We start from the raw sequence: 21,377 nt of genomic DNA, 5'->3' as shown, positions 1-21,377 counted from the left end.
TTAGAGGGCTAGCCTTAAAGGGCCAGCCTTAAAGCGCCAGCCTTAAAGCGCCAGCCTTAGAGGGCCAGCCTTAGAGGGCTAGCCTTAAAGGGCCAGCCTTAAAGCTCCAGGCTTAGAGGGCCAGCCTTAGAGGGCGATCCTTAAAGCTCCAGCCTTAGAGGGCCAGACTTAGAGGGCCATCCTTAAAGCTCCAGCCTTAGAGGGCCAGCCTTACAGGGCCAGCCTTTAAGGGCCAGCCTTAGAGGGCCATCCCTAAAGGCCAGCCTTAAAGGGCCAGCCTTAAAGCTCCAGCCTTAGATCGCCATCCTTAGAAGGCCAGCCTTAAAGGGCCGGCCTTAAAGCTCCAGCCTTAAACGGCCATCCTTAGAGGGCCATCCTTAGAGGACCAGCCTTAAAGGCCAGCCTTAAAGGGTCAGCCTTAAAGGGCCAGCCTTAAAGGGTCAGCCTTAAAGGGCCAGCCTTAAAGGGCCAGCCTTAAAGGGCCATCTTTAAAGCTCCAGCCTTGGAGGGCCAGCCTTAAAGGGCCAATTTTAAAGCTCCAGCCTTGGAGGGCCAGCCTTGGAGAGCCAGCCTTAAAGGCCAGCCTTAAAGGACCAGCCTTAAAGGACCAGCCTTAAAGGGCCAGCCTTAAAGCGCCAGCCTTCAAGGGCCAGCCTTCAAGGGCCAGCCTTCAAGGGCCAGCCTTAGAGGGCCAGCCTTAGAGGGCCTCCCTTAAAGGGCCAGCCTTAAAGGGCCATTCTAAAGGGCCAGCCTTAAAGGGCCATCCTTAGAGGGCCATCCTTAGAGGGCCATCCTTAGAGGACCAGCCTTAAAGGGCCAGCCTTAAAGGGCCATCCTTAAAGTTCCAGCCTTAAAGTTCCAGCCTTAAAGGGCCAGCCTTAAAGGGCCAGCGTTAAAGCGCCAGCCTTAAAGCGCCAGCCTTAGAGGGCCAGCCTTAAAGGGCCAGCCTTAAAGGGCCAGCGTTAAAGCGCCAGTCTTAGAGGGCCAGCCTTAGAGGGCCAGCCTTAGAGGGCCAGCCTTAAAGGGCCAGCCTTAAAGCGCCAGCCTTAAAGCGCCAGCCTTAGAGGGCCAGCCTTAGAGGGCTAGCCTTAAAGGGCCAGCCTTAAAGCTCCAGGCTTAGAGGGCCATCCTTAAAGCACCAGCCTTAGAGGGCCAGCCTTAGAGGGCCAGCCTTAGAGGGCCAGCCTTAGAGGGCCAGCCTTAGAGGTCCATCCTTAGAGGGTCAGCCATTAAGGGCCAGCCTTAAAGGGCCAGCCTTAAAGGGCCAACCTTTAAGGGCCAGCCTTTAAGGGCCAGCCTTAGAGGGCCGGCCTTAAATTGCCAACTTAAATCTCCAGCCTTAGAGCGCCATCCTTAGAAGGCCAGCCTTAAAGGGCCGGCCTTAAAGCTCCAGCCTTAAACGGCCATCCTTAGAGGGCCATCCTTAGAGGACCAGGCTTAAAGGCCAGCCTTAAAGCACCAGCCTTAAAGTGCCAGCCTTAGAGGGCCAGCCTTAGAGGGCCAGCCTTAGAGGGCCAGCCTTAGAGGGCTAGCCTTAAAGGGCCAGCCTTAAAGCTCCAGGCTTAGAGGGCCAGCCTTAGAGGGCCAGCCTTAAAGCACCAGCCTTAGAGGGCCAGCCTTAGAGGGCCAGCGTTAGAGGGCCAGCGTTAGAGGGCCATCCTTAAAGCTCCAGCCTTAGAGGGCCAGCCTTAGAGGGCCAGCCTTAAAGCTCCAGCCTTAGAGGGCCAGCCTTAGAGGGCCAGCCTTAGAGGGCCTCCCTTAAAGGGCCAGCCTTAAAGGGCCATTCTTAAAGGGCCAGCCTTAAAGGGCCAGCCTTAAAGCTCCAGCCTTAAAGGGCCATCCTTAGAGGGCCATCCTTAGAGGGCCATCCTTAGAGGACCAGCCTTAAAGGGCCAGCCTTAATGGGCCATCCTTAAAGCTCCAGCCTTAAAGGGCCAGCCTTAAAGGGCCAGCGTTAAAGCGCCAGCCTTAAAGCGCCAGCCTTAGAGGGCCAGCCTTAGAGGGCCAGCCTTAAAGGGCCAGCCTTAAAGGGCCAGCGTTAAAGCGCCAGTCTTAGAGGGCCAGCCTTAGAGGGCCAGCCTTAGAGGGCCAGCCTTAAAGGGCCAGCCTTAAAGCGCCAGCCTTAAAGCGCCAGCCTTAGAGGGCCAGCCTTAGAGGGCTAGCCTTAAAGGGCCAGCCTTAAAGCTCCAGGCTTAGAGGGCCATCCTTAAAGCACCAGCCTTAGAGGGCCATCCTTAAAGCTCCAGCCTTAGAGGGCCAGCCTTAGAGGGCTAGCCTTAAAGGGCCAGCCTTAAAGCTCCAGGCTTAGAGGGCCAGCCTTAGAGGGCGATCCTTAAAGCTCCAGCCTTAGAGGGCCAGACTTAGAGGGCCATCCTTAAAGCTCCAGCCTTAGAGGGCCAGCCTTACAGGGCCAGCCTTTAAGGGCCAGCCTTAGAGGGCCATCCCTAAAGGCCAGCCTTAAAGGGCCAGCCTTAAAGCTCCAGCCTTAGATCGCCATCCTTAGAAGGCCAGCCTTAAAGGGCCGGCCTTAAAGCTCCAGCCTTAAACGGCCATCCTTAGAGGGCCATCCTTAGAGGACCAGCCTTAAAGGCCAGCCTTAAAGGGTCAGCCTTAAAGGGCCAGCCTTAAAGGGTCAGCCTTAAAGGGCCAGCCTTAAAGGGCCAGCCTTAAAGGGCCATCTTTAAAGCTCCAGCCTTGGAGGGCCAGCCTTAAAGGGCCAATTTTAAAGCTCCAGCCTTGGAGGGCCAGCCTTGGAGAGCCAGCCTTAAAGGCCAGCCTTAAAGGACCAGCCTTAAAGGACCAGCCTTAAAGGGCCAGCCTTAAAGCGCCAGCCTTCAAGGGCCAGCCTTCAAGGGCCAGCCTTCAAGGGCCAGCCTTAGAGGGCCAGCCTTAGAGGGCCTCCCTTAAAGGGCCAGCCTTAAAGGGCCATTCTAAAGGGCCAGCCTTAAAGGGCCATCCTTAGAGGGCCATCCTTAGAGGGCCATCCTTAGAGGACCAGCCTTAAAGGGCCAGCCTTAAAGGGCCATCCTTAAAGTTCCAGCCTTAAAGTTCCAGCCTTAAAGGGCCAGCCTTAAAGGGCCAGCGTTAAAGCGCCAGCCTTAAAGCGCCAGCCTTAGAGGGCCAGCCTTAAAGGGCCAGCCTTAAAGGGCCAGCGTTAAAGCGCCAGTCTTAGAGGGCCAGCCTTAGAGGGCCAGCCTTAGAGGGCCAGCCTTAAAGGGCCAGCCTTAAAGCGCCAGCCTTAAAGCGCCAGCCTTAGAGGGCCAGCCTTAGAGGGCTAGCCTTAAAGGGCCAGCCTTAAAGCTCCAGGCTTAGAGGGCCATCCTTAAAGCACCAGCCTTAGAGGGCCAGCCTTAGAGGGCCAGCCTTAGAGGGCCAGCCTTAGAGGGCCAGCCTTAGAGGTCCATCCTTAGAGGGTCAGCCATTAAGGGCCAGCCTTAAAGGGCCAGCCTTAAAGGGCCAACCTTTAAGGGCCAGCCTTTAAGGGCCAGCCTTAGAGGGCCGGCCTTAAATTGCCAACTTAAATCTCCAGCCTTAGAGCGCCATCCTTAGAAGGCCAGCCTTAAAGGGCCGGCCTTAAAGCTCCAGCCTTAAACGGCCATCCTTAGAGGGCCATCCTTAGAGGACCAGGCTTAAAGGCCAGCCTTAAAGCACCAGCCTTAAAGTGCCAGCCTTAGAGGGCCAGCCTTAGAGGGCCAGCCTTAGAGGGCCAGCCTTAGAGGGCTAGCCTTAAAGGGCCAGCCTTAAAGCTCCAGGCTTAGAGGGCCAGCCTTAGAGGGCCAGCCTTAAAGCACCAGCCTTAGAGGGCCAGCCTTAGAGGGCCAGCGTTAGAGGGCCAGCGTTAGAGGGCCATCCTTAAAGCTCCAGCCTTAGAGGGCCAGCCTTAGAGGGCCAGCCTTAAAGCTCCAGCCTTAGAGGGCCAGCCTTAGAGGGCCAGCCTTAGAGGGCCTCCCTTAAAGGGCCAGCCTTAAAGGGCCATTCTTAAAGGGCCAGCCTTAAAGGGCCAGCCTTAAAGCTCCAGCCTTAAAGGGCCATCCTTAGAGGGCCATCCTTAGAGGGCCATCCTTAGAGGACCAGCCTTAAAGGGCCAGCCTTAATGGGCCATCCTTAAAGCTCCAGCCTTAAAGGGCCAGCCTTAAAGGGCCAGCGTTAAAGCGCCAGCCTTAAAGCGCCAGCCTTAGAGGGCCAGCCTTAGAGGGCCAGCCTTAAAGGGCCAGCCTTAAAGGGCCAGCGTTAAAGCGCCAGTCTTAGAGGGCCAGCCTTAGAGGGCCAGCCTTAGAGGGCCAGCCTTAAAGGGCCAGCCTTAAAGCGCCAGCCTTAAAGCGCCAGCCTTAGAGGGCCAGCCTTAGAGGGCTAGCCTTAAAGGGCCAGCCTTAAAGCTCCAGGCTTAGAGGGCCATCCTTAAAGCACCAGCCTTAGAGGGCCATCCTTAAAGCTCCAGCCTTAGAGGGCCAGCCTTAGAGGGCCAGCCTTAGAGGGCCAGCCTTAGAGGTCCATCCTTAGAGGGTCAGCCATTAAGGGCCAGCCTTAAAGGGACAGCCTTAAAGGGCCAACCTTTAAGGGCCAGCCTTTAAGGGCCAGCCTTAGAGGGCCATCCCTAAAGGCCAGCCTTAAAGGGCCAGCCTTAAATCTCCAGCCTTAGAGCGCCATCCTTAGACGGCCAACCTTAAAGGGCCGGCCTTAAAGCTCCAGCCTTAAACGGCCATCCTTAGAGGGCCATCCTTAGAGGACCAGGCTTAAAGGCCAGCCTTAAAGCGCCAGCCATAAAGCGCCAGCCTTAAAGCGCCAGCCTTAAAGCACCAGCCTTAGAGGGCCAGCCTTAGAGGGCTAGCCTTAAAGGGCTAGCCTTAAAGGGCAGCCTTAAAGGGCCAGCCTTAAAGGGCCAGCCTTAAAGCTCCAGCCTTAAACGGCCATCCTTAGAGGGCCATCCTTAGAGGACCAGGCTTAAAGGCCAGCCTTAAAGCGCCAGCCTTAAAGCGCCAGCCTTAGAGGGCCAGCCTTAGAGGGCCAGCCTTAGAGGGCCAGCCTTAGAGGGCTATCCTTAAAGGGCCAGCCTTAAAGCTCCAGGCTTAGAGGGCCAGCCTTAGAGGGCCAGCCTTAAAGCACCAGCCTTAGAGGGCCAGCCTTAAAGGGCCAGCCTTAAAGCGCCAGCCTTAAAGCGCCAGCCTTAGAGGGCCAGCCTTAGAGGGCTAGCCTTAAAGGGCCAGCCTTAAATTTCCAGGCTTAGAGGGCCATCCTTAAAGCACCAGCCTTAGAGGGCCAGCCTTAGAGGGCCATCCTTAAAGCTCCAGCCTTAGAGGGCCAGCCTTAGAGGGCCAGCCTTAGAGGGCCAGCCTTAGAGGTCCATCCTTAGAGGGTCAGCCTTAAAGGGCCAGCCATTGAGGGCCAGCCTTAAAGGGCGAACCTTTAAGGGCCAGCCTTAGAGGGCCAGCCTTAGAGGGCCATCCCTAAAGGCCAGCCTTATAGGGCCAGCCTTATAGGGCCGGCCTTAAAGCTCCAGCCTTAAACGGCCATCCTTAGAGGGCCATCCTTAGAGGACCAGGCTTAAAGGCCAGCCTTAAAGCGCTAGCCTTAAAGCGCCAGCCTTAAAGGGCCGGCCTTAAAGCTCCAGCCTTAAACGGCCATCCTTAGAGGGCCATCCTTAGAGGACCAGCCTTAAAGGCCAGCCTTAAAGGGTCAGCCTTAAAGGGCCAGCCTTAGAGGGCCAGCGTTAGAGGGCCAGCCTTAAAGGGCCATCCTTAAAGCTCCAGCCTTAGAGGGCCAGCCTTAAAGCTCCAGCCTTAAAGGGTCAGCCTCAAAGGACCAGCCTTAAAGGGCCAGCCTTAAAGGGCCATCCTTAAAGGGCCAGTCTTAGAGGGCCAGCCTTAGAGGGCCAGCCTTAAAGGGCCAGCCTTAAAGCGCCAGCCTTAAAGCGCCAGCCTTAAAGCGCCAGCCTTAGAGGGCCAGCCTTAGAGGGCTAGCCTTAAAGGGCCAGCCTTAAAGCGCCAGCCTTAGAGGGCCAGCCTTAGAGGGCTAGCCTTAAAGGGCCAGCCTTAAAGCTCCAGGCTTAGAGGGCCAGCCTTAGAGGGCCAGCCTTAGAGGGCCAGCCTTAAAGCTCCAGGCTTAGAGGGCCATCCTTAAAGCACCAGCCTTAGAGGGCCATCCTTAAAGCTCCAGCCTTAGAGGGCCAGCCTTAGAGGGCCAGCCTTAGAGGGCCAGCCATTAAGGGCCAGCCTTAAAGGGACAGCCTTAAAGGGCCAACCTTTAAGGGCCAGCCTTTAAGGGCCAGCCTTAGAGGGCCATCCCTAAAGGCCAGCCTTAAAGGGCCAGCCTTAAATCTCCAGCCTTAGAGCGCCATCCTTAGACGGCCAACCTTAAAGGGCCGGCCTTAAAGCTCCAGCCTTAAACGGCCATCCTTAGAGGGCCATCCTTAGAGGACCAGGCTTAAAGGCCAGCCTTAAAGCGCCAGCCATAAAGCGCCAGCCTTAAAGCGCCAGCCTTAAAGCACCAGCCTTAGAGGGCCAGCATTAGAGGGCTAGCCTTAAAGGGCTAGCATTAAAGGGCAACCTTAAAGGGCCAGCCTTAAAGGGCCAGCCTTAAATCTCCAGCCTTAGAGCGCCATCCTTAGAAGGCCGGCCTTAAAGGGCCGGCCTTAAAGCTCCAGCCTTAAACGGCCATCCTTAGAGGGCCATCCTTAGAGGACCAGGCTTAAAGGCCAGCCTTAAAGCGCCAGCCTTAAAGCGCCAGCCTTAGAGGGCCAGCCTTAGAGGGCCAGCCTTAGAGGGCCAGCCTTAGAGGGCTATCCTTAAAGGGCCAGCCTTAAAGCTCCAGGCTTAGAGGGCCAGCCTTAGAGGGCCAGCCTTAAAGCACCAGCCTTAGAGGGCCAGCCTTAAAGGGCCAGCCTTAAAGCGCCAGCTTTAAAGCGCCAGCCTTAGAGGGCCAGCCTTAGAGGGCTAGCCTTAAAGGGCCAGCCTTAAATTTCCAGGCTTAGAGGGCCATCCTTAAAGCACCAGCCTTAGAGGGCCAGCCTTAGAGGGCCATCCTTAAAGCTCCAGCCTTAGAGCGCCAGCCTTAGAGGGCCAGCCTTAGAGGTCCATCCTTAGAGGGTCAGCCTTAAAGGGCCAGCCATTAAGGGCCAGCCTTAAAGGGCCAACCTTTAAGGGCCAGCCTTAGAGGGCCAGCCTTAGAGGGCCATCCCTAAAGGCCAGCCTTATAGGGCCAGCCTTATAGGGCCGGCCTTAAAGCTCCAGCCTTAAACGGCCATCCTTAGAGGGCCATCCTTAGAGGACCAGGCTTAAAGGCCAGCCTTAAAGCGCTAGCCTTAAAGCGCCAGCCTTAAAGGGCCGGCCTTAAAGCTCCAGCCTTAAACGGCCATCCTTAGAGGGCCATCCTTAGAGGACCAGCCTTAAAGGGTCAGCCTTAAAGGGCCAGCCTTAGAGGGCCAGCGTTAGAGGGCCAGCCTTAAAGGGCCATCCTTAAAGCTCCAGCCTTAGAGGGCCAGCCTTAGAGGGCCAGCCTTAAAGCTCCAGCCTTAAAGGGTCAGCCTCAAAGGACCAGCCTTAAAGGGCCAGCCTTAAAGGGCCATCCTTAAAGGGCCAGTCTTAAAGCTCCAGCCTAAAAGCGCCAGCCTTCAAGCGCCAGCCTTCAAGGGCCAGCCTTCAAGGGCCAGCCATCTACAGGTCTCATGTTGAAACAAATATTTATTGAAATGTAAACACTGAACACAGTAGGATTCAGCTTTCTTAAACACACATTTAAACGGCATTATCAACTTTAAAAGGAATAAATATTCAACCATGTGCAAAACATTTCTGCTGTAGTTTAAGTTATATCTAACATCGATGATCCATGACTGCTCTTCCGCAGTGAGACGCACCCCCCCCCGCCTCCACACACACAAACACATCACACTGACACAATTTAGTACGATATATAAAACATTTCTCTCATCATTAAAGTTGGTGTTGTGCACGATAACGACCTCTCATAAGCAGACACGGCTGCTCCAATTCCTTCTGTGTGTGTTTGTGTGTGCTCGGAGAGAGCGCACACACATAACACGAGACGCATTTAATGTTGCATAGTTGTTCATTCTTGGTCTGCTCAACTAGTGAGAGTGCTTTTATTCGTTTGTTGCGTTGGTATGTGATGTTTTTGGGCTTTCTTGTTGTCACACCATGACTTAAACTGTTACGCCTAGCGATCACCCAGTGAAATGTGACGGGTTTAGTAAAGTGTTAAAAGCAAGCTAACTCTATTACTTGTGAAAACGCGCCCTTGTTGTGATTCACCAGTGGGGGCGGGGTACCGTGACTACGTGTGTTGCGGGGTCCTCTGCCGCCGGGGCAGCTTTGTGTTGCCCCGGCGGATGCCTGACTGTAAATCATGCGGTGGAAAAATACATCTGCGAACCCACGCGCGTATTGGCCGATACCGATACAATGAAAAAAAAACCCGCAAATATCGGCCCGATATATCGGCTGGCACTCAAATAATCCGTTATCACTCTGCTAATGGCACAGTTATAGTTCACCAAGAGTATTGAAAAGCTTCACAAAAGATTTTATTACTTATATACAGTTGTTTCAAGCACCTAGGTCACTTGTGTGTGAAGCTATCGAATATGATCCTTGTTTTTGTTATATCAAACATTCATATGAAATCATATTAAACAATACTTGGAAAAACAAATCGGTGCGCATTGTACTCGGAGGCTGGGATTGCTAATATAAAGTGATTTGAAGTGCCTAGGTCGCATGGCCTGCAAGCTATAACACAAAATTTTTCATTTTTTAATGTTAAAAAGTCATATAAAATCCAATCAAATATAAAAATGCTAAAAATTGGCGTGCTAAAACTTCACCGCGGTCTTGCCCTGTTGGTTTCTGCTACTTCATTTTTGCCCGGCGACCTTTTGTCAGCAGGTAAGCTGTCAGTGTCAGCACCCGTCTGCCTGGTTCTCCCACCTCCTTTGGGTGTACTACACGCACAATTCATTGGAGAGCTTGGCTACATGTATATCCCCATTCAAAGCTGCTTACGCCTAGCAGCCTCTCTTGTTCCCTACCCAGGAGAAGGATGTGACGATCAAACCTGTTTCCTCAAGCCCGCTGTGTCCTCCGGCTGAGCCGCCACCGCGTCTCATTGATTGTGAGCCAGCCATTTTGGACATGAGAAGACTGTGTGGGGGGATGCAGTACCTGGTCGATTGGGACCAGAGGAGCGTTCATGGCTGACAAGCCAGGTAAGCCGCGAGGTGGCGTCCTCTGGGGGAGGGGAGGGGGGGGATACCAGGTTCATGCACACACACACAAGCTCGCCAAGTGAGAATAATGGGCTTACTTGGATTTAAAAATCACTTTTATTGCAGCCTTTCCGTGACGACAAAGACCAGCGCTGTACAGATGTGGCATACCATCATTGTTTTTGAAAAATTGGTTGAGAAAGTGCCAGACGAGACATGTGGTGCGATTGAAATTTCAAAATAGAGTATGAAAATAATCCACCGAGAACATAATTTACATATAACATGCCACTGTAGACATGATTGGATTGTAAAGGACAAAGTTTACAAAGTCTCCTGTCTTAATCATCATGGATGTTAAACAGCTTGGCAACTTCGTTCAGGTCTGCATGGTCCTCTCCATCCTTGATGATCTGCAATTGGATAACAGAATTGTTTTCCACCAACTTGAAACAACGTCCTTCCCAAAGGATAGAGCTCACCTTTCTGGCGATGGGCATTCTGTTGAAAACATTCCACAGGATGATCCCCACCACCACTTTGTCTCGCAGGTAGAAGATGACTCCTTTGCCGTAGTCATCTTTTTGCGTGGCGGTGGGCACGGGTGTCGTGGAGGCCACCGGGCTCAAAGCCACATCCTCTGTTTCACTTTCTGAGCGGATTCCGGTTCCTGCAAACAAGAGAAATGCTCGTTCCCATGATAGACAGTTATTGCTTTGTGGAATAATTCCCTTACGACTCATACCAGACTGTTCAGTGGCAGCTTTTGGTGTGTCCTTGGCGGTGGCCTTGGCAAAGACGCCCACTGTGGGCAAACTGCTGTCCACAATCCCAATGGCCTCGTATCCTACATCGGGACCGAGGTCACTCCTGCAATGCATAAACATTGAGAGAGACTGTCTTTATGCAATACCGTTCTCAGGGGAAGACACCATACTCTGCTTTGGTATACCACTCCACAAGTTGGCATTCATGTTTACCCTCAATGAACTGCAGCTTCTTCTCATAGCTTAGAACAGGGGTGCTCATTAAGTCGATCGCGATCTACCGGTCGATCGCGGAGGTGGTACTGGTCGATCGCTGGTCGATCGCGGCGTGACATTAAAAAAATATCATCCCAGCATCAATGCCGTCACTTGATTGATATACAGGGCAGCCATTCAGATGACAACTGAATGTTGCCCTTCGGGCGACCAATCAAATCAAACAACGTCTCTAAGTGCAGCAGAACTTACGATGTCAGCCTATCATCCATCCCCGTTACTTGATTGACATACAGGACAACCAATCAGATGACAACTGAATTTTTACCTTTAGGTCACCGCTCATGCGTAAACAACGATGCAAAGTGCTAAGCTAGTCGGCGAATTGCGAGATTTTAAGCCCTCGCTAAAGTTTATGGTCACTACAATGAGTGAAGGAGCTGGACCAAGTAAAAAGGCAAAAACTGGACCAAGTAAAAAGGCAAAAAACATATCACTTCCATACGGATATGGAATATTATACGGATATTATGACACGCATATTATCCATGACTGATAAACATTTGGAAGTGTGCTTGAGGCTGGCTATCAGCAGCTACTGTCCGGACTATGCATCCCTGGCTGGTTCAATTCAGTGCAAGTCATCAAAGTAAACTCAGGTAATTACAAAAAATGTTAATAGTTAATTATGTGTGTTTTGCAATATTGGCTCATTTGGTTATGTAAGGTACATCAACATACATTGTACGTACAAATAATCCTTAATACATTTGAAAATAAATAGATGTTTTGCATTTTTGTTGTGGGTAGATCATTTTGACTCGGTCATTTTAAAAGTAGCTCGCATGCTGAAAAAGTGTGAGCACCCCTGGCTTGGAACATTGTTATGTAGCAAAACTTTTTAATTTTTTTTATTTTATTTATTTATTTTTTGACATACACAGTTTTCCACGGGATTCTATATTGATTATCCAGTGACCAGTATGAGAGAATCTGAGGCTCTGTCCACACTTGGGCAGGTATCTCCTCAAACAAGGTTATTTTTCCACGATTTGGCCTGTCATCCACACAAGCCTGGAGATATTTGGTACTAAAAATTCAAGTTTTCAAAACCTCAGGTCAATGTGTGGATTTGGAAAAAAATTAATTATGTGTTTTGTTATCGATGCCAATACGTTTCCCAGCGTCACTAACTACGACAACGTATACTGTGACGTCACACACGCGACCTGTGTTTCCATCAGAAACAACATGGATGACCTCAGAACTGTGTTGGTGGTAGCTATTTTTTTAAATACGAGGTTGTGTGGAATTTTTTTCATAAACGAAGAGGGGAAAATGCGGTTTTAAAAACATCCTGCTATGTACGTGTGGACGAGGCCTGAGTGTGATAACACCACATTTAACACAGCTGCTCCTCTTTCACACCTAAGACAACTAACAACAATACTAACAAAACTACGGCAGCTGAAAAAAAAAGTTAGAATCTGATGATTTTGGTGTAGCCGAACCTGTGCTAGACGGAGATGGTGTGAGCATTTTCAATCTTACGGAATGCCGCGGCCGCGGCAGATCCAGTGTGAGCCCAGGGTAAGGGTCTACTGCAGAGGTAGGGAACCTATGGCTCGGGAGCCAGGTAGGGCTCTTTTGATGACTGTATCTGGCTCTCAAGCATTTACCACAATAAAAATTTATGTTTGCTAACATTTTAAAATAAACATCACAGAAATCACTGTTAAAAATAATATTAAAAATAATTTCTTTCTTATGCATTTTAATTCGTCCATCTATTTTCTACTGCAATATGGCCGACCATATCCATCTTTCTTGATGATATTTTCCAGGTCAAACACCAAAACTTGATTATTACTGGGTAATGCGGTAGTCTACCTCGGTCATTGAGATGTCAAAAAAACATGTAAATGTAAACTTTCCTCCTTCAGTCAAATAGTCACCTAGCTAAAGCTGCAGAACCAAGCCTTTTGACGAAGATGGCCAAAAGAATGAAATACATGTACTGAATACGGTTCAAAACTATGCAGCAGCAGAAGTTGCATTAATGGCAGCAAGTATTTGATTTATTATTGGACACTGCGCTGCTCACGAAAGTGTGCTGGCCACACCCCATTGGCGTGGGGTAGTGTGCCTGGTCTACGTAATTAGAGCCCATTATATCTAAAACTGTTGGTCTTACATACAAATGCACACATTTTATTGCATTCAATGTTTAAAAAAATGTATATGGCTCTCACAGATACACATTTTAAAATATCTGGCCTTCATGGCTCTCTTAGCCAAAAAGGTTCCCGACCCCTGGTCTACTGCCTTTCGATGCCAGCGCTTTACCAAAATAAAGTACGGCAGTTAGTTATTGAAAGTAATGCAGAGTGATTTGTGCAGTCAGACTTTTTGGCATTAGGCCAAATTAGTAGGCATTTTTGTGATGTATTATGCTTTAGAATGCAAGCCAAACTATTTACTGTCCCCAGCAACTAGCTGGAACTACTTTCCTCAGCACCGAAATTGGACCAGAATTCGTCTCAAGTGTGGAATGAGTTGCTGTTGACAGCCTTGACGGGGTGAGTGAAAACATTTGTCCCCCGGGGGTCAATGACAAAAAATAACTGAGAAGCCCTGGTTTAAGCCAACATAGTCATACTGCCATACCCACCAAAACATAGACTGATGCCAGTAAGGTTTGCTGGCTCCTGTCATATTCTCCCCTGCCAGTCTGCCACTGACGACAGCGTGGTCATGGTGTTCTACACGTCTGCGGCCCAGCTTGATGTCATAGAAACATGCAGCATCACCAGCCTGCAGGACACCGCAGAAAAATGTGCAGCATGGATTAGTTGTATATATGATTATGACATACTAGTCTAGTAACTTTAAGAAAACTTACCACCCAAATATTGGACCGAGCTTGCAATTCCGCATTGACCCGGTAGCCACCAAAGTCAGAGTCCACCTCCAAGCCTGCTGACTTAGCGAGGTCCACGTTGGGCTCCAGGCCAACAGCTGCAACGATGTGATCAGTTTTTACCTGCAAGGTGAAGCACAGCAGTACAAGTAACGATTACGTAATATTGTCTTATCTTAAATGCATTGGGCCTACCAATCGACCATCCTTCAGTTGGATTTCTAATTGCTCATCTTTGTAGGCGACAGACTTGACCAGCGCTTCGGAGATTACTTTTACACCCTCTGGGAGACCACATGGAGTGCTTTTAAAATGTGCAACATTGAGACAAAATGGTGGCAAAACATGCGGAATTCAACAGAGACAAACCTTTCTTGACTTTTTCTGTCGTCCAGTTGCTGAGATATTCGGGTAGCACTTTGCCCATGTTGCCCTTCTCAGGGAACATTTGTATCACCTCCAGACCTGAATCATGTGCTAAAAGGGCAGCAAAAACATCATGACAACTTGACAAGAAAAAGCAAAAAAAAGTTTTCTTCTTCTGCTTGTTGCCATGGGTCTTACATCTCCTGCCAAGGGCACAGGCCAGCTCACTGCCCAAGAAGCCACCTCCAATGACTGCAACTGACTTGATGTTTCTGGAGAATTTATCCAAGGATCTGAAGTCATCAATCTGTGATGGGAAAATGCATTTTTTTTAAGTACGCAGAGAAAACCCACACATGCACACACGGGGAGAGCATGCAAACTCCACACAGAGACGCTGACTGCATGTCCAACCCAACTCTTTCCAATCTCCCAACTCTTTTGAGATCAAAAGGCTAACATGACAACCACTCAACCACTGTGGGGATGAATTTAAATTAATAAATCTTGTCTTCTAAAATCGAGGTTCCATTGGATGGCATTTCAGTTGTGGAAAACCGGATGAAAGTAGCACACTTTGATGGTGACATACCAACCTTACGGAACAGAGTGGTCTTCTTCAACACTTCCTCTCCTGCTCTTTCAAGGACTGGCAGATTTCTTGGAATGCCGCCTAAAAAAAGACAACTAAAGAGTGTGAAAAGACTGCTGGGAGAATATCAAAATGTTTAACTGACTTACCCGTGGCAATCAAGCACTTGTCGTATGAAATCTCAGTATCGTCGTCTAGTTTCACCTTGTTTCCTCGCACATCCATATGAACAACCTGGAATAGAAAACGTATTGCTTGTCTGAATCTACATCAACTAAGGTAGCTGATAACATGTCAATTAGTAGCCTAACAAAGCATTAGAGACCACAGAGATGGAAGGGACCAACACTGAGCATCACATGGCCAACTGACAAAGAAACAGATGATGGATTAGAAATTCTTACAAAGGCCTAATGCTTGTATTCAGCTTTCTGGAGGTGGATAAAAAGACTGTATTTTTTGGAATGGGACACATTATTTGTTCTGTACAAGTAACCCTCATTTATCGCAGTAATGAGCAAGTAAAGTAAAAGTAGCATTCTTTATTTATGAATGCAATACTTTGGCAGTTAGAGCAAACACATGTTTACAACCTTCTAAATCACTTTTTAAAAACATTATAGCAGGGGTGCTCATTAAGTCGATCGCGATCTACCGGTCGATCGCGGAGGTGGTACTGGTCGATCGCTGGTCGATCGCGCCGTGACATTAAAAAAATATCATCCTAGCATCAATGCCGTCACTTGATTGATATACAGGGCAGCCATTCAGATGACAACTGAATGTTGCCCTTCGGGCGACCAATCAAATCAAACAACGTCTCTAAGTGCAGCAGAACTTACGATGTCAGCCTATCATCCATCCCCGTTACTTGATTGACATACAGGACAACCAGTCAGATGACAACTGAATTTTGACCTTTAGGTCACCGCTCATGCGTAAACAACGATGCAAAGTGCTAAGCTAGTCGGCGAATTGCGTCAGATTTTAAGCCCTCGCTAAAGATTATGGTCACTAAAATGAGTGAAGGAGCTGGACCAAGTAAAAAGGCAAAAACATATCACTTCCATACGGATGGGAGGTGGACTTTTTTTTTCACAATGTCTTTTTCGAAGTGCGTTTGCCTGGCTAACCTGGCTATCAGCAGCTACTGTCCGGACTATGCATCCCTGGCTGGTTCAATTCAGTGCAAGTCATCAAAGTAAACTCAGGTAATTACAAAAAATGTTAATAGTTAATTATGTGTGTTTTGCAATATTGGCTCATTTGGTTATGTAAGCTACATCAACATACATTGTACGTACAAATAATCCTCAATACATTTGAAAATAAATAGATGTTTTGCATTTTTGTAGTGGGTAGATCATTTTGACTCGGTCATTTTAAAAGTAGCTCGCATGCTGAAAAAGTGTGAGCACCCCTGCATTAGAGCCTTCTAGACATGAACAAACACCCCCATAGTCACCTTTACAGTAGTCACCCAATACAGTAGTTATTTGCCATTTGAAGAACAAACACTGCAACAAGCTAATGCAGCCAAAACACTGGACACCAACTTGTATGTGCGTGACAGTCAGAAGTATAACCAAAAAACAAAACACAACAACACAACTTAACACAATAATTTTAAAATTAATTTTTTATTAAGGGAGAAAAAATTATCCAAACCGATATGGTCCTGTCTGAAAAAGCCATTGCCACCCAACTTAAGTGAGCTTAATTGAGATCCATAATCGAAGCAGCAAAACATCCCCAGACCACCACTACCACCACCATATTGTACTGTTGCCTTGATGTTCTTTTTCTGAAACACAGCTTTACTTTTATGCCATAAAAGTTCTACTTTTGTCTCATCAGACTAGAGTGTCTTGTCATACAACAGAGTATTTATCCAAACATCTTGGGGATCATCAAGACGTTTTCTGGCAAAATTGAGACGAGTCTTAGTGTTTTGTTCAACAGTGGTTTTCATCTTGGTACTGCAGGCCATTTTTGTCCAGTGGCGGAATCATGAACACTGACCTTTACTGTGGCAACTGCAGTTGTTTGGGGTTGTGGGGTCTTTTGTGACCTCTTGGATGAGTCGTGGACGCATTGTTGGGGTCATTTTGGTTGGCTGGCCACTCCTGGGAATGTTCACTATTGTTCCATGTTTTCATGGATAATGGCTCTCACTGTGGTTCGCTGGAGTCCAAAAGCTTTAGAAATTGCTTTATAACGTTATAGCATTTTTCCCACTTGAACTCCGGTGTGATAAACCACAGTTAACTTATTGACTGCCAGTCATTTTCAGAGAGGGGAGCTCCATACTGCTCAATACTGAGTTTTTGGGCATTTTGATGAACTTTCAAGACCCGCTGAATATTGAGCTTGAGAACTACATAAACATTGAAACTTTGAACGCTCTTCTTTCGTCTGTAAAAAAAGAGTTTGTTTCAAGCATTTTTGGGTCTTATATAAGAAAGTCTGGCCCCTGTGATGTCACAAAGGAACTGTTTTACCTCAAACCAAGCGTTTTGAGGTATCTATGGGCATGTACGTATTTTCTTGATCACGGAGTATATGTTACAGAAAAAGGAAAGAGTCGCACATACCCCTACAACAGGGGTAGGGAGCCTATGGCTCGGCAGCCCCATATGGCTGTTTTGATGACTGTATCTGGCTCTCATCATCCATTCATCCATCCATCTTCCTCCGCTTATCCGGGTACGGGCCGCGGGGGAAGCAGTCTCAGTAGAGAAGCCCAGCTCTACCGGGAGGACACCAAAATCTGTTCCCAGGCCAGCTGTGAGACAAAATCCCTCCAACGTGTCCTGAGTGTGCCCCAGGGCCTCACCAGAGAGGCCTTCGGGAGGCATCCGAACTAGATTCCCGAGCCACCTCAACTGGCTCATCTCAATGTGAAGGAGAAGCCGCTCTACTCTGAATCCCTCCCAGATGACTGAGGAAACTCATTTCAGCCGCTTGTATCAGCGATCTCATTCTTTCAGTCACAACCCAAAGCTCATGACCATAGGTGAGGGTGGGAACATAGATCCACCGGTAAATTGTGAACTTTGCCTTCTGGCTCAGATCTCTTTTCACCACGACGGTCCGGTACAGAGACCGCATTACTGCAGCCGCTGCGCCAATCTGTCGACCTGACGCTCCCACTTTCCCGCACTGGTTAAAGAGACCCCGAGATACTTGAACTCCTCCACCTGGGGCAGGACCTCATTCCCAACCCGGAGGAAACACTCCACCCTTTTCCGACTGAGAACCATGGCCTGTGATTTGGAGGTACTGAGTCTCATCCCAGAAGCTTCACACTCAGATGCAAACCGTCCCAGTAAACGCTGCAGGTCGCATGAAGAGGCCATCAGCACCACATCATCTGCAAATAAGAGATGAGATCCTAAGGCCCCCAAACCGGATTCCCTTGATGCTTTGTCTGCACCTAAGTCCATGAAAATTGTGAACAGAATTGGTGACAAAAGGCAGCACCATTCACCGGAAACAGGCTCGACTTACTGCTGGCAATGTGAACCAAGCTCCTGCCCCGTTTGTACAAGGACTGGATGGCACGTGCCACCAATCCCTTACTACCGGAGCACCCCCCAATAAGCGCCACAAGGGACATGGTCGAATGCCTTTTCGAAGTCCATAAAGCACATGTAGACCGGTTGGGCAAACTCCCATGCACCCTCCAGCACCCTCGTGCGGGTGTAGAGCTGGTCCAGTGTTCCGCGACCGGGAGGGAAACAGCATTGGACCTCTCTTGCAGCAAAGGTTCGACCAACGGTTGTGCCCTTCTCTCCAGCACCCTGGAATTGACTTTCCCAGGGAGGCTGAGCAGTGTGATCTCCCTATAGTTGGAACACACCCTTCTTAAAAATGGGGACCACCACCCTGGTCTGCCAATCCAAAGGTACTGTTCTCGGGAACAGTACCTTCCACGCTATGTTGAAGAGACGTGTCAGCCAAGACAGTCCCTCAACATCTAGAGCCTTGAGGAATTCCGGGCAAAACTGGTCCACCCCCGGAGCTTTGTCACTGAGGAGCATTTGTACCACCCCAGATACCTCAGCCAGGGTGATGGACCTGTCCACATGTGTCCCCAGACTCTGCTTCCTCTATGGAAAGTATGTCAGTGGAATTGAGAAGGGCCTCAAAGAATTCCTTCCACTGTCCGACTACATCCCCAGTCAAGGTCAGCAGGCCCTTGTCTCCACTGTAAACAGTGTGGACCAGGCACTGCTTCACTTTTCTCAGGCGCCAGACGGTTTGCCAGAACCTCTTCCAGGCAGATAGAAAGTCGTGCTCCATGACCTCACCAAATTACTCCCACAGCAGAGTTTTTGCCTCAACAACAGCCAAAGCCATGTGTCGCTTGGCCTGTCAGCTGCTTCAGAAGCCCCACAAGCCATCGGTGCTCGATAGGACTCCATCTTCAAGTTGACAGCAGTCCTGACCTCTGGTGTTCACCAGAGGGGTTTCGGGGCCTGCCGCGACTGGCACCGACCACCTTGCGGCCGCATCTCCTATTAGCTGCCTGAGCAATGGAGGCAAGGAACATGGCCCATTCTGACTCAATATCCCGGTCATCCCTGGGATGCAGGTGAAGCTCTGCCGGAGGTGAGAGTTGAACACTCGATGAACTCTGCTAGACGTTCCCAGCACACTCTAACTACCTGTTTGGGTCTCCCAGGTCTGTCCAGCATCCTCCTCCCACCATCTAATCCAGCTGATCACCGGGTGGTGATCAGTTGACAGCTCAGCCCCTCTCCTCACCCATGTGTCTAGAACATGTGGATGCTCGGGTGTCCTGGTGCCAAGTGCACTTATGGACATCGCTATGTTCGAACATGCTGTTAGTTATGAACAAACTGTGGTTCGCACAGAAATGCAGTCCTGTGTGGTTCGCACAGAAGTCCGCACGGGTTAAGATTCAGGCCATTCCTCCTAATCATGCCCCTCCAGGTCACACTGTCATTGCCCACATGGGTGTTGAAGTCTCCCAGTAGAACGACGAAGTCACCAAACAGGGTGCTCTCCAGAACCCCCCTGATGGACAAAAATGTCTCATCGAGGTGGCGCTTTGAAAAGCTAAATTGGTGTGGCATCTGGGGCTGAACACTTGGCAGGGTGTGGTGAGTTTCAGGCTCGTGATGTGATAATTCGTCAGGCAGCCGCTAAAGCCACAGTCCCAACCCTGTACCTCTGAGTGTGGGCAAGATTTGGGGATGGTTGCCTCCAGTAAAGATTTTGGAGGATGCAGAACTATATAGCACTTTTAGTGCAGGAGGAACTTTCGTTGTGTTTGGGGCTGCATTGGACTCTGGATGATGTGTGACGAGTGAGCATTTGCACCACGCTTGAAAGGGCCGTTACTGATATTGTGATTAGTGATTACACTGATATAGTATCTCCTCTTCGGGTTCAGAAAAGAGAGTCAGCTGCATCTGGCTTCAGAAGTCAGCTGATGTCCGCTTTTCATTGAGGTTTTCAATCAACGTGAGAAGACTATAAATTAAATGCATTGTGAAATACAAAGGTGAGTTGTGGATACCGGCATTTTGTTCATGTTGTGGTAAAACAAGCATTTTGGCTTTCCTTGGGTTTCTTTGCTATGAAAATAAAAGAGTAGCTCATGGCCATTCATTTTGTAACAGCATGTCTCACGAGAAAAAAAACCTAGGTGACCCCTAATTATGCCAATAGTACATTTAAACATTTATACTGTATGTATGTGATCGGTATTGGAATCAATTTCACTCATGGATTATAGGGATCGGTATTGGCAGCATAAAATCCTGATCGGAACAGCCCTACTCATTATATTACTTTCATGCAAAAGAAGCAACCCATGACAGTAAAAAGGCATCAAGGAGCATCAACCAACCTTTTTTCCAGTGAAAACAGCAACGCCCCCATTCTCTGCACTACTCAGTTCTTCAGGAGTAATGTAGAAGGATGGTGGCTGGAAGTAAATACTGCAAAATAAACATAAAATTATTCTAAGCAACTAACTAGACAGATAGAGGACCCACCTTCTTTCCTTTCCATTCCACTGTTTGAAGCGCAGCGTTTCAGTCACAGCAGGGTCGTCAGAGAACCAGAGTTCTTTGGACAGAGGCGGTCTCATGTATGGGAGGTCTGGCTCATCAGTCACAATCAAAACCTGTTTGGAAGCGTGGTTAAAACTTGACAGACAAAGAGACGGGTGAGAAGAGAGCTGATGGAAGACTCACGCGGGCGCCAGGGTCTCTGGCTCGAATAGAGCGGGCAGCGGCGAAGGAGGCCGTGCCTCCGCCAATGAGGAGGTAGGGGGCGTGCGAGGGGAGCTTGAATACAGACTGCACTCCGGCAGCTTGCATGAGAAACAAGGTGAGTCAGTGCAGTACAGTGGACGACCCACACAAATAAACCTGTTAGGGAAACTGACCAGTGTATGAAAAAACCCTTAAAGTTATCATTGCAGTCAGTCAAACTGTGCAAGAATAAAAGATGAATTAACATTATCAATAGAGCAGGGTAATGATTCCCGTAATTTTCCAAGTGTTTGAGCATACACACAATCTTGAGCATTCCTTGGACCTCTGTAAGCACTATCAGACATGCACACTGCAATACGTATCGCACCTCCCCAAAACCAACTGACAACTGAACTTCCATTCTGTTCATCATTCAATTTATACACCTTTCTCACAGGTATTAACATTTTCTCACATTTCTCTCTTGTTTAAGATCCCCAGTTTGAAAACCACTGCATTCCGGAATGGCAAATAAGTCTAGTGCGACCTCATCATGCTTGCAGCTTGAGTTACTTTCGTCTGATGTAATGTATTTTTTTACAGTACCATTGGAAGTGTTTTGGTACCTTTGGACTTAGGACCTCAGGATTACAAAACAGCTCCTAAACCAAGTATAATTTTCACAGAAAATAAGAAAATACACTTAATGTGTGAAAGTGTGAATTGGGAGCACACTTGTCCCGAGTGACTTGAGGCTTTCTTGCCAAGTGCTACCACCTTAACCGTTAGCATGTTAGCATTTTAGCTAGTTTACTCATGCCTAAAGGCAAATACACACATGGCATTATAGGACAGTATTGGCACTTTCTGTACTTGAGGCTATCTTGCTGGGCGCTAGCATAATAACCATTAGCATGTTAGCATTGTAACATTTTAACTAGTTTACTCATGTCTAAAGAGAAATACACACATGGCATGATGCCGGGACAATATTGGACTGCCTGAACACTTTGGGGCTTGGTGCTTTCTTGCTAGATGCTACCATGTTAACTCTTACAATGTT

At 48.9% G+C, this 21,377-nt stretch overlaps 2 protein-coding genes across 2 annotated transcripts in view; both read right to left on the bottom strand.

Annotated features, from left to right (window-relative positions):
• ncapd3 (non-SMC condensin II complex, subunit D3) overlaps window positions 1-21,377 on the bottom strand; it is a 154,408-nt gene that overhangs the window by 127,099 nt on the left and 5,932 nt on the right. The gene's annotated exons all lie outside the window — the stretch shown is intronic.
• aifm1 (apoptosis inducing factor mitochondrion associated 1) overlaps window positions 9,319-21,377 on the bottom strand; it is a 28,480-nt gene continuing 16,421 nt past the window's right edge. The window contains exons 5-17 of the mRNA XM_058077219.1: window positions 20,312-20,430; window positions 20,111-20,241; window positions 19,963-20,053; window positions 14,231-14,315; window positions 14,086-14,162; window positions 13,688-13,796; window positions 13,493-13,600; window positions 13,319-13,407; window positions 13,106-13,246; window positions 12,875-13,017; window positions 9,966-10,090; window positions 9,703-9,890; window positions 9,319-9,633 (exon numbers count right to left, since the gene is read on the bottom strand). Coding sequence (XP_057933202.1) covers window positions 9,562-9,633; window positions 9,703-9,890; window positions 9,966-10,090; window positions 12,875-13,017; window positions 13,106-13,246; window positions 13,319-13,407; window positions 13,493-13,600; window positions 13,688-13,796; window positions 14,086-14,162; window positions 14,231-14,315; window positions 19,963-20,053; window positions 20,111-20,241; window positions 20,312-20,430 — 1,478 coding nt within the window. The 3' untranslated portion in view covers window positions 9,319-9,561. The remainder of the gene's footprint in view (window positions 9,634-9,702; window positions 9,891-9,965; window positions 10,091-12,874; window positions 13,018-13,105; window positions 13,247-13,318; window positions 13,408-13,492; window positions 13,601-13,687; window positions 13,797-14,085; window positions 14,163-14,230; window positions 14,316-19,962; window positions 20,054-20,110; window positions 20,242-20,311; window positions 20,431-21,377) is intronic.

The sequence above is a fragment of the Doryrhamphus excisus genome, chromosome 7, assembly GCF_030265055.1.
Source record: "Doryrhamphus excisus isolate RoL2022-K1 chromosome 7, RoL_Dexc_1.0, whole genome shotgun sequence".
NCBI classification, from domain to species: Eukaryota; Metazoa; Chordata; class Actinopteri; order Syngnathiformes; family Syngnathidae; genus Doryrhamphus; species Doryrhamphus excisus.
Note: the sequence above shows the minus strand (reverse complement) of the source record. Positions and strands in the feature narration are given on the sequence as shown.